At 41.1% G+C, this 13,993-nt stretch overlaps 1 protein-coding gene across 1 annotated transcript in view; it reads right to left on the bottom strand.

Moving 5' to 3' along the window:
• nol11 (nucleolar protein 11) overlaps positions 1–13,149 on the bottom strand; it is a 40,586-nt gene extending 27,437 nt beyond the window's left edge. The window contains exons 1-5 of the mRNA XM_059948290.1: positions 13,006–13,149; positions 10,375–10,488; positions 9,190–9,246; positions 2,304–2,452; positions 281–338 (exon numbers count right to left, since the gene is read on the bottom strand). Coding sequence (XP_059804273.1) covers positions 281–338; positions 2,304–2,452; positions 9,190–9,246; positions 10,375–10,488; positions 13,006–13,134 — 507 coding nt within the window. The 5' untranslated portion in view covers positions 13,135–13,149. The remainder of the gene's footprint in view (positions 1–280; positions 339–2,303; positions 2,453–9,189; positions 9,247–10,374; positions 10,489–13,005) is intronic.
• Positions 13,150–13,993: the final 844 nt, after the last annotated feature.

Raw genomic sequence — 13,993 nt, 5'->3', positions numbered from 1 at the left:
AAAGAGGACAGATACATGATAAACGTTAACCTTGCGAGTCTCTGCACAGTACTATGAGGGTCTTTTGCTTGTTTTTGATTCCAAAACAATGAAGCACACAGGTGTAGGATATGGAAATTATATTTTCATTTATCTAGTTTAATTGCTTAGGGACAGCCATGTCACATACAGCAGATCATACGCAGTGCAGCCACAGGATATTGGTACTGCAGAGTGTGGATATTTAACCAAGATGTAGAATAAAGCCTTGCAAATTTAACCCGATATACTTTATGCAAACCTTTTCGGTGACAAAGAACACAACAGGACTTCCAGCTTCCACTGAAGCAGTACTCCACCTATAAATAAAATAAAATGGAGATACATAAGCTCCAGCAAACAGATATTTTTGTTATAAAGTATTTTCAAGAGCAACAGGGACTGATGGGATTGTCTGATCAGAAATAAAAACACTACCGAAAACATCACTTCTCATGACACCTTTCCACGCAACTGCAAAAGATGCAATTTCTACCTCCTAAAAGCACCTGTCTCTGTTCCAACTTTGTGACCTTCACCTGATACTCATACATGGTCTTTTTTATATTGGGAATCCAAAAACAGACTGCACAACAGCCTTGCTGAATGTCCCAACATAGTCATCAATGAAGTCTACAAGCTCCAAGTCTTCATGTGGGTAATTTTATTTCTTCAACCCACTGAAACCTGCATTTGACCTCCAACATTGTTGCAGAGAAGCTCAGGCAAGTTTGAGCCACAGAATAAAGAACCTGGCACATTACAGCTTTCAGGACTCACACTGAACTCAACAACTTAACGTGTTCAGTCTTTTATTACACATTCTCCCCCCTCATCTTTTCAGATTTCAGTCATCTCCACTGAAGGCTTCCTTTTTCAGTCAGCATCACAATCTCTTGGTCATTCTGCTCTCCACCTCATTCTGTACCTTCCCTACAACTTAAAACTTATTTATTTACTCATTTAGAGACACAGCACAGAAACAAGCCCTTCTAGTCTAATGAACCCGCACTGCCTGCTTACACCCTTGAGCATTAACCCATATGTCTTGGAATGTAGAAGGACATTTTTTCCACTGAGGCCAGGGGAGAAAAAAAACCCAGAGGTCATGGGTTAAGGGTGAAGGGGGAAAAGTTTAAAGGGAACATTGGGGGGAGGGGGGCTTCTTCACGCAGAGAGTGCTGGGAGTGTGGAATGAGCTGCCAGATGAAGTGGTGAATGTGGGCTCACTTTTGACATTTAAGAAAAACTTGGACAGGTATATGGATGAGAGGGGTTTGGACAGATATGGCCCAGGTGCAGGTCAGTGGGACTAGGCAGAAAAATGGTTCGGCACAGCCAAGAAGGGCCAAAAGGCCTGTTTTTGTGCTGTATTGTTCTATGGTTCTACGGACACCAAAGCTCCCAGAGGAAACCCATGGAGTCACAAGCACAACATACAATTTCCTGACAGCAGCGGAACTGAACCTGGGTCATTGGCACTGTAATAGCATTAATCAAATCACTATGCTACTGTGCTGCCACAATTTCTTCTCCCATTTCTGATGAAAGGCTCATCCATTTGAAATTATTAACTGTTTCACTTGACTTGCTGAGTACTTCCAGCATTCTGTATTGTTTTCTGATTGGTTTCCAATACCTGCAGCATTGTTTCTGAGCCCAGATCAGGTCACCTTACAATCATTCAAATGTTAATTTTATTCTTAATGACAGCACTGGGAGCCTTATCAGTGCTCTTCTTTCCCAACCCCATTAAAAGTTATATATGATAAGGAAGGTCCATTGAAATGGCTGAGGTCATAACACAGGTTATGCCCTACAGCTCTAAGGTGGGTAGAAACAGAGGTGTGGTGGTGGGGAGGGGGGAAGAGGATAAAATGTTTCAATCATAGTGATAATGTGTTTCATTAGGATGACAAGTTTTGCTAACTGTTGCTGATTCCTGAATGAGTCCAAATTATTTTGACAAAGCAGCAGGTAGCTTTTGGCTTTTGGGAAAAAAAAATCACATCCTAACCACAATTAACAAGAATCTAAACGCTCTGGATTGCTATCTATTTAATTACCAGTATATTTCCCCACCACACAATTAAGAAAACCAATTTACCTGCAATCATTTATCAATGATCGCAGGTAAATGTTCTTCAATAACAATGCTCATAAACAACATTTGAGAGACTTGTAACATTTTTACTTCCCAGTTCATGAACATAATGCAAAAATATGTAGCAAAAGCATTTTAAGGATCAACACCCTTCTTTTTGGATGTGACTTTCAACACCAACCTGATGACTTCATCTTTTGACAGAACACTTTCAAGTTCCTGTTGTGGAGCTGAAAGAACGTCATCAAGTTTCCTTACACTGCCTCGTTCAAAGAGCACCAGAGGTTCTGCTTTAGGCAATGTGTGTATCTGGTAGATGTCAGCGGACAACTAAAATGAAATGGAGTAAGACTTTATTTTTTTAATATTTCTTACTTTTAAGTTCAAAGTAAATTTATTATCAAAGTGTGTGTATGCATATATCCCCCGCTATCTGAAGGTAGAGCGTTCCTATGATACAGTTTGTAAACCAAAATGTCGTAAAGCGAAGAAGCAATTACCATTAATTTATATGGGAAAAATGTTCAAGCATTCTCAGACCCAAAAAATAACCTACCACATCATTCCAAAGGATACATAAAACCTAAAATACCACGAACATATAGTAAAAGCAGGAATGATATGGTAAGTATACAGCTTATATAAAGCAGAAATATTGTATGTGTGGTGTAGTTTCACTTATCAAAATCGGGAAGAAAGCAAGCCAAAATCAATTTGGAGAGAAAAAACAATCGGCACATATACGCATGCACATGTACAAGCCTACGCACGTACACGCATGCGCACACAACTGCCCGCACAAGGCTTCATGGTCATGGTAGTCTTTCTTGGGGTAAACACATGTATAAAGCAGGTGTCTTTTTTTTGTAAAAGTGAAAATCCTCTTTGGTTAGCGAAAACAGGTACTAATGTAGGTCTTTTGTAACAGCGAGCTGTCGTAAAGCGAATGTTCAAAAAACAGGGGCCACCTGTATGTTACCATGGACAACCCTGAGATTAATTTTCCTGCAAGCACTCACAGTAAATACAGAAACAAAATAAAAACAAGCAAAATGATAATAATAGATAAACAATAAACATTGAGAACACCAGTCCTTGAAAGTGAGTCTATAAGTTAGTTCAGTGTTAGGGTGAGTGAAGTTATCCCCTCTGGTTCAAAAGCCTGATGGCTGAGGGGTAATAACTGTTTCTGAACCTGGTGGTGTGGGTCCCATGACTCCTGTACCTTCGTCCTGATGGCAGCAACAGGAAGAGAGCATGGGCTGGATGGTGGGAGTTCCTGATGATGGATGTTGTCTTCCTGTGACAGTGCTCCAAGGAAATGTGCTCAATAATGGGGAGGACTTTACCGGTGATAGACTGGGCCATATTCACCACCTTTTGTAGGATTTTCTGTTCAAGGGTGTTAATGTTTCCATACGAGGCCATAATGCAACTAGTCAATATACTCTCCACTGCATATCAAAACAAGTTTGGTCAACACCAAAGATATCCACCACAAAAATGATCAGAATAAGGGAACTTATACAGAGCATTATTATTATGACTGAAGCAAAAATCACTTCATGACCATGCATTATCTAGTAAACAATGTACAAAATTAATTATATACAATTTGCAATAGTTAAATGGGATCAATGAGACAGTTTATGTTGCAGACTGAGATGCTGTGTATTTGAAATACATAAAAAAATTGACCTGCATTTTTAGGTGGGAGACAAATAGATGGCACATGATGAAAGATCCAACAATCTGCAACATAGACCTTTTCTTTTCAATTGCTGTCAGGAGTCAGTTCAAAAGATTCCTTCACATCTAACAGCTTAAATGTCAATCTGACTGAATAACAAATCATTAAAAAAAAATTCTCAGAGGAAAATACATTTTACTTAAAAGCTTTTCAGATTTGTAAGGATCACATGATGTATGGATGAAGACATTATCATTAATAACTTCTAAAGATGTTTTAAAATCTATCATGTATACATATCCAGATGTAAAAATACGACTTTCAAGCCAGTTAAAAACAGATGAGCTTTGTTTGTCACATGTACATCAAAGGACAGTGAAATACATTGTTTGCAATGAACAACACAGTCTGAGATGTGCTGGGGCAGCCCACAAGTGTCGTCACGCTCCTAGTGCTAACATAGCATGCCCACAACCTACTAACTCTTAACTCGTACATCTTTGGAACATGGGAGAAAACTTGAGCACCCAGAGGAAAATCACACTGTCACAGGAAGAATGTACAGATCTTACAGCTGGAGCTGTAAAGCATAACTCTAACCACAGTCGCCCTGAAAAAATGAGCAAAGGTAGTCAACAAGGCAGGTAGTTTGACTTTTAATTTACAATAGTTCAGTTTGTCTTTACTTAACTGTAGTCAACTCTGTCTTCTGGCTGTCTCTGCAGAGCAGCCCGCATAATAAAAGACCCTGCCTACCCTGGAATTCTCTCTTCTTCCCTCTCTTATCAGGCACAAGATACAAAAGCCTGAAAGCACAGACAACTTCTATCCCTTTGATATCAGTCTCTGGAACGGACCTTTTGTACAATAAGGTGGACTCCTGAGCTCAGAATCTACTTTGTTATGATCTTGCTCTTTATCACTTCCCTGCACTACACTTTTTCTGTAGCTTTTCACTCTATTCTGCATTATTATTGTTTTACCTCATTCTAGTTCACTGCACTCTGTAACGATTTGATCTGTGTGAACACTTTTCCCTGTACATCTGACTATAATAAACTAATATCAATTTAATTACAACATTAATACTTCAAAGTATTTTCTTTAATAAACAAGAGATTCTGCAGATGTTGAAAATCCAGAGTAAAGCACACAAAAATACAGGAGCAGAATTAGGCCATTTGGCCCATCTCATCTGCTCCACCAGATCACGTTTTCATCTCTGCCCCAATCTTCTGCTTTCTCCCCATATCCCTTCATTCCCTGACCAATCAAGAACCTCTGCTTTAAATATACATAAAGATCTGGCCTCCACAGCTGACTGTGACAAATTCCACAGATTCACGACTCTCTGGCTAAATAAATTCCTCATCTCTATTCTAAAAGGACACTCTTCTTTTCTGAGGCTGTGTTTCTGGTCTTAGAAACTACCACCAGAGGAAACATCCTCTCCACATTCACTCTATCAAGGCTTTTCACCATTCGATCGGTTTCAACGAGGTCATCCCTCATTCTTTTGAATTCCAGTGAATATAGGCCCAGAGCCATCAAATGCTTTTCATACAACAAGCTATTTAATCCTGGAATAATTTTCGTGAACGTCCTTTGAACCCTCTCCAGTTTCCAGCACATCCTTTCTGAGAGAAGGGGCTAAAATCTGCTCACAACACTCTAAGTTTGGCCTCACCAGGGTTTTATAGTCTCAACATTACATCCTTGCTTTTAAACTCTAATCCTCTTGAAATTAATGTATAACATTCTGGCTCACAATTTTACTGCTATGCTGTAGGTATATCATTTTAGCAATTCTGTAAGAGCAGCCTGTTCTGCTTCCAGCCTGCTTGGTTTACCGGTAAAGATAAGGGATGCTTGGGAAGGTGTTACCCAATCATCCAATTAGGATAGTGGAACTGGGAGAAGGTTCCAGAGAATACTGGGTGGGTGGGGAAGAGGGAAGAATGTTTTGTGAGGGGCACAAAGGTTTGCTCGGCAGAAGATGAAGAGAGAAGACATTGAAGAGAACCGGTTGTAAGGTTTAATGGAACCAAGGCGCAGGAGGATTGGTGAATATGGCTTTTGGATAATTTGAGCTCCGACCTGTGCACATCTGACTGTTTAATGATAATGGGCCCCTTTTGTTCTTTTCTTTACTAACCCTTATCGTTAACATTCACAAACATACCGTATAATTTTATGCAGTGTGCAATCTGTTATCTCCTGGCAGCAGGCTGCAACAGGTCAGTAAATCACACAGCATTCACACAAATCAGGGCTCGGGTGGGTGAGCCATCCCAATCCCATGGATTTGATGGGACTGGAGTCATATATTCCGTAGAAGTATGAAGCTAAAGAAAGGTGGGTTTTCTCGGCGCTGATGTCCAATGGCTGTTAGCCAGGGGTTAATGAGCCGTTTCTGGAGAGGCTCATAAAAAAGGGGGTTTCAAATGCTAATATTGCATTTGCCTTGCTCAGCATACACTCAACCTGCAAATTAACCTTAAGCAATCCTGCACTAGGACTCCCAAGTCCCTTTACATCTGTTTTTTTGTATTTTCTCTCCAGTTAGAAAATAGTCAACCCTTTCATTTCTTCATCGCATGACCATATATGATGAAGATGATTCCCATATACGTGAAGCCTCATCAGTGTGTTCCATCTGCCAGTTCTTTGCCCATTCTCTGATCTAAGTGCTTCTGTAGCCTCTACTTCCTCAAAATCACCTGCCCCTCCATCTAACATCATATTGTCTGCAAATTTTGCAACAGTCATCAATTCCATGATCCAAATTACTGACATATAATGTAAAAATAATCAGTCCAACACAGACTCCTGTGGAACTGTATTAGTCACCGGCAGCCAACCAGAAAAGGCTCCCTTTATTCCCACTATTTGCCTCCTGCCAATCAGTCACTGTTTTATCTATGCTGGAATCTTTCTTGTAATACCTTGGGTTTGTAGCTTGTTAAGCAGCCTCATACGTGGCACCTTGTCAAACACTTCTCTGAAAATCTAAGTACACAACATCAACCGATTCTCCTTTGTCTCTCCTGCTCATTATTTCCTCAAAGAATTCCTACAGATTTGTCAGGCAAGATTTTCCTTTGAGGAAACCTGCAGACTACTGCCTATTTTATCATGTGCCTCCAAGTACTCCGAGACCTCATCCTTAATAATCGACTCCAACATCTTCCCAACCACTGAGGTGGGACTAACTGGCCTATAGTTTCCTTTCTTCTGCCTCTCTCTCTTCTTGAAGAGCCAAGTAACATTTGCAATTTTCCAGTCTTCTGAAACCATTCCAGAATCTAGTGATTCTTGAAATATCATTACTAACGCCTCCACAATCTTTTCAGCCCCCTCTTTCAGAACCCTGGGGTGTACACCATCTGGTCCAGGTGACTTATTTACCTTCAGACCTTTCAGTTTCCCAAGAACCTTCTCTCTAGTTATGGTAACTTCAAACACTTCATGCCCCTGACACCTGGAACTTCCACCATACCGACAGCGTCTTCCACAGTCAAGATTGACGAAAAATACTTAATTCAGTTCACTTGTCACTTCCCTGTCCTCATTACTACCTCTCCAGCATTGTCTCCTCTCCACTCTTGCCTCTCTTTCACACTAGGTATCTGAAGTAACTTCTGGTATCCTCTTCAATATTATTGGCTAGCTTACTTTTCTATTCCATCTTTACCTTCTTAATGACTTTTTAGTTGCCTTCTGTTGGTTTTTAAAAGCTTCTCAATATTCTAACTTCCCACTAATTTTTGCTCAAAATGCCTTCTCTTTTGTCTTTTATGTTGGCTTTGACTCCTCTTGTTAGCCATGGTTGTGTCATCATTCCTTTAGCATACTTCTTTCTCTTTGAGATGTACCTTCCGAATTGCTTTCAAAAATTCCAGCCGTTGCTGCTCTGCCATCATCCCTGGCAGTGGTCTTTTCCAATCAATTCTGGCCAACTCCTCTCTCATGCCTTCAATTCCCTTCACACCACTGTAACACTGATGCATCTGACTTCAGCTTCTTCTCAAATTTCAGGGTGAATTTGATCACATTATAATCACATGCCCTGAAGGGTGCCTTCTCCTATTGCTCACTCATCAATTCTGATTCATTGCACCACATCCAATCTAAAATAGCCGATCCTCTTGTGGACTTAACCACGAGCTGCTAGAAAGCCATCTCATAGGCACTCCAGAAATTCCTCCTCCTGTAATCCAGCACCAACCTGATTTTCCCAATCTACCTGCATATTGAAGACTTGTCATGCATTTTCTATCTCCTGTAATTTGTAGGCCACATCCTTAATACTGTTTGGGGGTCTGTATGCAACTCCCATCTGGGTCTTTTACCTTTGCAGTTCCTCTGCTCTATCCACAATGATTCAACACCTTCTGATACCATGTCACCTCTTTCTAATGATTTGATTTCATTTTTATCAACAGAGCAATACCACCCCCAGCTTATCCTTTCAATGTGCATCCTTGGACATTAAGCTCCCAGCTATAAACTTTCAGCCATGATTCAGTGATGCCCACAACATTATACCTGCCAATCTGCAACAGTGCTGCAAGTTCATCGACCTTATTCCATATACTGTGCATATTCAGATACAACGCCTGTGAAGTCCTGTCTTCATCCTTTATGGTTTTGTCGCACCATGCGCAACCTTTCAATTCCTCACTTTGTCTGAGGTCTCACCAAATATGCCTCCACAATCTCTCCACCCACTGTCCTGGTACCCTGGCTCCCACCCCTCCCTGCAACTCCAGTTTATACCCCACCGTACAGCTGCAACAAACCTTCCCACTAGGATATTAGTCCCCCTCCAGTTCAGGTGCAAACCGTCCCTTCTGTACAGGTCCTATCTTCCCTGGAAGAGAGCACAATGATCCAAAAATCTTATGTCCTCCCTCTTGCATCAACTCCTGAGCCACATATTAAACTGTACAATCTTCTTAGTTCTGGTCTCACTTGCACCATGACTTCTGGCTTGGTGTACACCCTCCCACTTAAGAATGCTGAGGACTTGATCCGAGGTACCCTGATACCCTGTCACCCAGGAGACAACATGCCATATGGGAATCTCATTCTCACCCACAGAACCTGGAGGAAATGCTGGAGCAACTTAGTAGGGCAGGCAGTATCTATGGAAAGGAATTAAGTGATGATATTTCGATCTGAGTCCCTTTATCCTGATTTTGTGTGTTACTCTTTTCTTTAACTTTCTTTAATAATTCACTTGCAAATATTTCAGTTTGTTGTTGAAATTTTTACTCATTCCCACTCAGAGATTGTTTAGTGGCAAGATGATCCTCCTGTATCTTGCTTTAAATTCTATCTGTTATAAACTTCATCCATCTAATTTTCAACTTACTGTTGCTTTGAAAGTTTTTTCCAGATTAGCATCGTCATCTTTCCAAATCCTTAAAACCTAGAAGAGAGATGAAAACACAATTAAAGTTAACCGTACTGACTGCAAATGATAAGCAACCTGTGCTGGTTCATTTGTTATAAATATTTCTGTTAACCAATACAAGCTTAATGTCAGTGCCACTCATTGCTGATAATCATATCTAGCAACAGGTTAATTTGAAAATAAATTTGAGGAAAAATGTTTTTTACTTTTGCCCTAAATGTGGAACAGCATAAGCTTAATGGGTGACTTTTAAAGTTAAAGAATATCTTGGTTCAATAGTGTGTCAAATTTTGCCAGAAAAATAATTGAGCCATCAAACAGAAGGAGTAAAACTGTCATCCCATTGGTTCAGACATTGGTAATTGGTTGAAATATTAACACAAATGCTCTTTAACAATCCTTAAAGAACCAACAGCTGTCTTTCATTATATGTTATACAATACAAAATGAAAGTATTCATTCAATCAAAGATGCCAAAAATCAGATATGGGAGCAAGAATCCACAAAGTTACAACGTGAACTTAAAAAAATATCAGAATTCCAATTCCAAAGACTGCACTGCTTAAAACCAGAAGTGACCTTTACTTTTTATTCTGAAAATCAGTGAAGTGTTTTCTATATCTGGAAAATGCAAAACAAATACAAGCTTTTGTTACTGTAATTTGGTTTTAACTGGAGTAGGATATTTTACAATGAGAGATGTATTATGTAATAGTCATTAGAAAAGTTAAAAATACACAGCTGAGAATATTTTTATTGAATATAATTAAATAGAACATTTTAATTAAAAGATTTGTGGAGGGCCTCCGTGAATTAGGGGTGGGGGAAGAGGCAGTGTGATAGCATAACTCTATTAAAGCTCCAGAAACTCAGGTTCAATTCCTGCCGCTGTTATCAAGGAGTTTATACATTCTCTCTGTCATCATATGGGTTTCCTCCAACATCCCAAAGACATATGGGTTAGTTGGCTAATTGGTCACATGGATGTAATTGGGGTAGGGGGCTGATTGGGCTATAAGAGCCTGTTACTGTGTTGTATACATAAACATTTCAAAGGCAGTAGTTGAGCACCGAGACCAAGAACTCTCAGGTTATATAACTTCATATAAACACACGTCAAGCAGCAAATCCCAAAATTCTTACCTTATGGTCATGAACCACAACATATTCTCCAGTCTGCTTATTGTAGATTGCAGGGCAAGAAATTGCCTGGGTTTGCTTTACTGTCCAACTTCCAAGAGGTTTTTGGTCTGACACCTTCAATACACCAAAAACACAGATAAGAAGGCATACAGTACATTTGTAATTTTTTTCCCCCCACAACTTACAATTGCATATTATTAATGGCTCCCAGAGAGCAAAATACTTGCATCAGGGAGTTTCATTTAAAACCATGACTTTCCTAAGCCCTTTACAACCAGTTATATAATTAGAAAATGCAATTATATTTCATTCTCCATGTGCTGGAAATGACATTAACTCAGGAACACCTGGGAAAATTCTAGTTTCAGCCGACCACAAAAATCCTTCCACAACTTTGCTGCTTTCTGACTCCAACTTCCAGTGGTCTGTCAACATGCAATGGCTGAACACAACAGTTCCAGCTTCAATATTTGCAAATGTAATCACCTTGCCACTGATAATTAAATCTCCAACAGACAAATGTTAAGTTCTGGAACCCTGCTCTTTTCCAACTTAAATAGCTGACTTTTGACCAAATTATATTTAAAGTCACCTCCCCAATCTCCAATTAAATTGTCAAAATATCTGCAGTATCTTGGGATGGTTCCTGACAGAAGAACCAATAAGTACAAGCCACTGACAAAGTAACATTGTTACAGGAGATCTACTCTACTTTGTCTACAATGACAACGGTATGGCTTGGCACAGCTCAATCACCATTATCAATTTGCTGATGACAACTACTGTTGGAGCAATTTTAGGTGGTGACGAGGAGGCATACAGGCAAATTTCTGTTGATGTACTGTGGAGAGCATTCTAATTAGCTGCATCACTATCTGGCGTGCAGGGGCCACTGCACAGGATCAGAAAAAGCTGCAGAAAGTTGTTAACTTGGCCAGCCCCATCATGGGCACTAACCTACTCAGCATCCAGGACATCTTCATAAGCCTCATTAAGAACCCCACTCTGCCCTCTTCTCATTGCTACCTTCAACGAGGTGGCACAGGAGCCTGAAGACACACTCAAAGTTTTAGGAACAGTTTCTTCCACTCTGACATCAGATTTCTGAATGGACAATGAACCCATGTACACTACCTCACTACTTCTTAAATTATATCTGCACTACTTATTTTATAAATAAATGTTTCTTATTGTAATCTGTAGTTTTTAAAATTATGTATTGCATTATACAGTACTTCTCCCACAAAACAAATTTCACAGCATATGCCAGTGATAATAAACCTGATTCTGATTGCATTCACCCAAGAAAGCAGCCAGTACGTCAGGTCAACAATTCAAAAACAAGATGGCACCTTATATTTACACAGCAGAGTACCAACTTCAACTTGCTCATCTCCCTCCCTTTTCTCACCCCATGCCTCACCAGCTCATCCCACCATCCCTACTCACACTCTCATCCTTCCCCCATCCCACACTTTTCCCTCAGACACATCTTACCCCAACTCAGACTTGGCCCACGTCACTATCACCCACTCACCCGACTTTTCCCTCATTCCTTCCTCATCACTTCCAACCCCTTTTTCTCCCCCGATACTACTATCAAACTCCACAGAATCAGTGTTGGAACTGAACTCTGAACTCCCTGAGCTGTAGTAGGGATCTGTGCTAACTGCTACGCTACCATTTCTACACTTCAACAGTTGAGGAACTCTCCAGAACACAACACATTGATGCAAATGTGAGGGCACACCAGGGGTTCCAAATTTAGAGCTTGAGCGCAGTTAGTATATCACCAAAAACTCTTGCAAATTTCTATAGATTCACAATGGAGTGCATTCTGATGAATTGCATCACAACCTGGTAGGGAGCCTCCAATGTGTAGGATTGCAAGGGGATGCAGAATGTCCAGGACTCTGTCATGCAGCACAGCACAGCACTCCTCACCACCAAGGACATACTCAAGAGGAAGTGCTGCAAGAAGGCAGCATCCATCATTAAGGACCCTCACCATCTGAGACATGCCCACTTCTAATTATTACCATCAGAGGTACAGGAGCCTGAAGATACACATTCAACGATCCATACTTCTGCCATGAGATTTGAGAGATCTATGGACACTAACACAAGAAAATCTACAGACACTGTCAATCCTAATACACACAAAATGCTGGAGGAACTCAGCAGGCCAGACGGCATCCATGGAAAAGAGTAAACAGTCGACGTTTCGGACCGAGACACTTCACCATGAACACTACGCTGCCATTTCTCTTTCTTGCACTATTTATTTTGTAAGTTTCCTTTAATTTTATGTCTTTGCACCGTACTGCTGCCGCAAGACAATGAATTTCATGTCATGAGGCAGATATACATGATGCACATGCTTCTAAGTCCTGTCGTTTTCCTCCCCCAGCGCCGACCTCAATTCTCCCACTCCTCTTCCCTCACCCCGCTGTTCTCCTCTACTAATCCCCAGCCCATCCTTATTCCCCCACCCACTCCCATCCTTAGACCCCACTCGCCCCCGGACCACGTGATCCGGCGACCGTGCCGTCATTGGAATGCACTCCCCCAGGTAACGATGCCAACAAACCATTCTCGGGCAACCTCCCGTCACTCCCACCACCACAGTACCTTGTAGACAACGACGGTGCGGTCTTCCCGAGTGACAAGGACGCAGTCGGGACCTACGGGCTCCACGCCACGGACAGATCCGCCACTCTGCAGCCAGCACAAGGTGAACTCCTCATACAGACGCGCCATCTTACCCCAGTCACCCACCCGGCGCATGCGCCACCACGTGCACCCGCCTCCCCTTCCGTGAGCGAAATGGGGACGAATGGGACTCGCTCCGCAAACTCCCATGTATAGCGCCATCTACCGGTGGGAGAATCACACAGGAACTGAAGGGCATTCCAAAGGAGATGGATTAACTTTTCAAAATATGGAAAACTGCTCCTAAACAAAGTGACTATTACTAATAGAGTGTCATAGGGTTTGGTTGAATTGCTTTATTATTGTCACATGTACTGAAATAGAGTGAAAAGCTTGCGTTGTTTGCCATTCACAGAACCCTGCACCACAGAAACAGGCCTTTTGACCCATCTAGTCCTTGGTGACCTGTTTTTCTGCTCGTCCCATCGACTTGTACCCAGACCATAGCCTTCCTTACCTCCTTCAACCATATATCCATCCAAACGTCTCTTAAAAGTTGCAATTGAACCTGTATCCACCACTTCTTTTTGGCAGCTTGTTCCACATTCTCAGACAGAAAGACAGACATACTTTATTGATCCTGAGGGAAATTGGGTTTTGTTACAGTTGCACCAACCATAAGTATAGAAATACAGCAATATAAAACCATAAATAATTAAATAATAATGTAAATAATGCCGTGGAAATTAGTCCAGGACCAGCCTATTGGCTCAGGGTGTCTGACACTCCGAGGGAGGAGTTGTAAAGTTTGATGGCCACAGGTAGGAATGACTTCCTATGACGCTCAGTGTTACATCTTGGTGGAATGAGTCTCTGGCTGAATGTACTTCTGTGCCTAACTAGTACATTATGGAGTGGATGGGAGACATCGTCCAAGATGGCATGCAACTTGGACAGCATCCTCTTT

The sequence above is a fragment of the Hypanus sabinus genome, chromosome 23 (genome assembly GCF_030144855.1).
Source record: "Hypanus sabinus isolate sHypSab1 chromosome 23, sHypSab1.hap1, whole genome shotgun sequence".
In the NCBI taxonomy this organism is placed as follows: Eukaryota; Metazoa; Chordata; class Chondrichthyes; order Myliobatiformes; family Dasyatidae; genus Hypanus; species Hypanus sabinus.
This window is presented reverse-complemented; position numbering and strand designations above follow the sequence as displayed.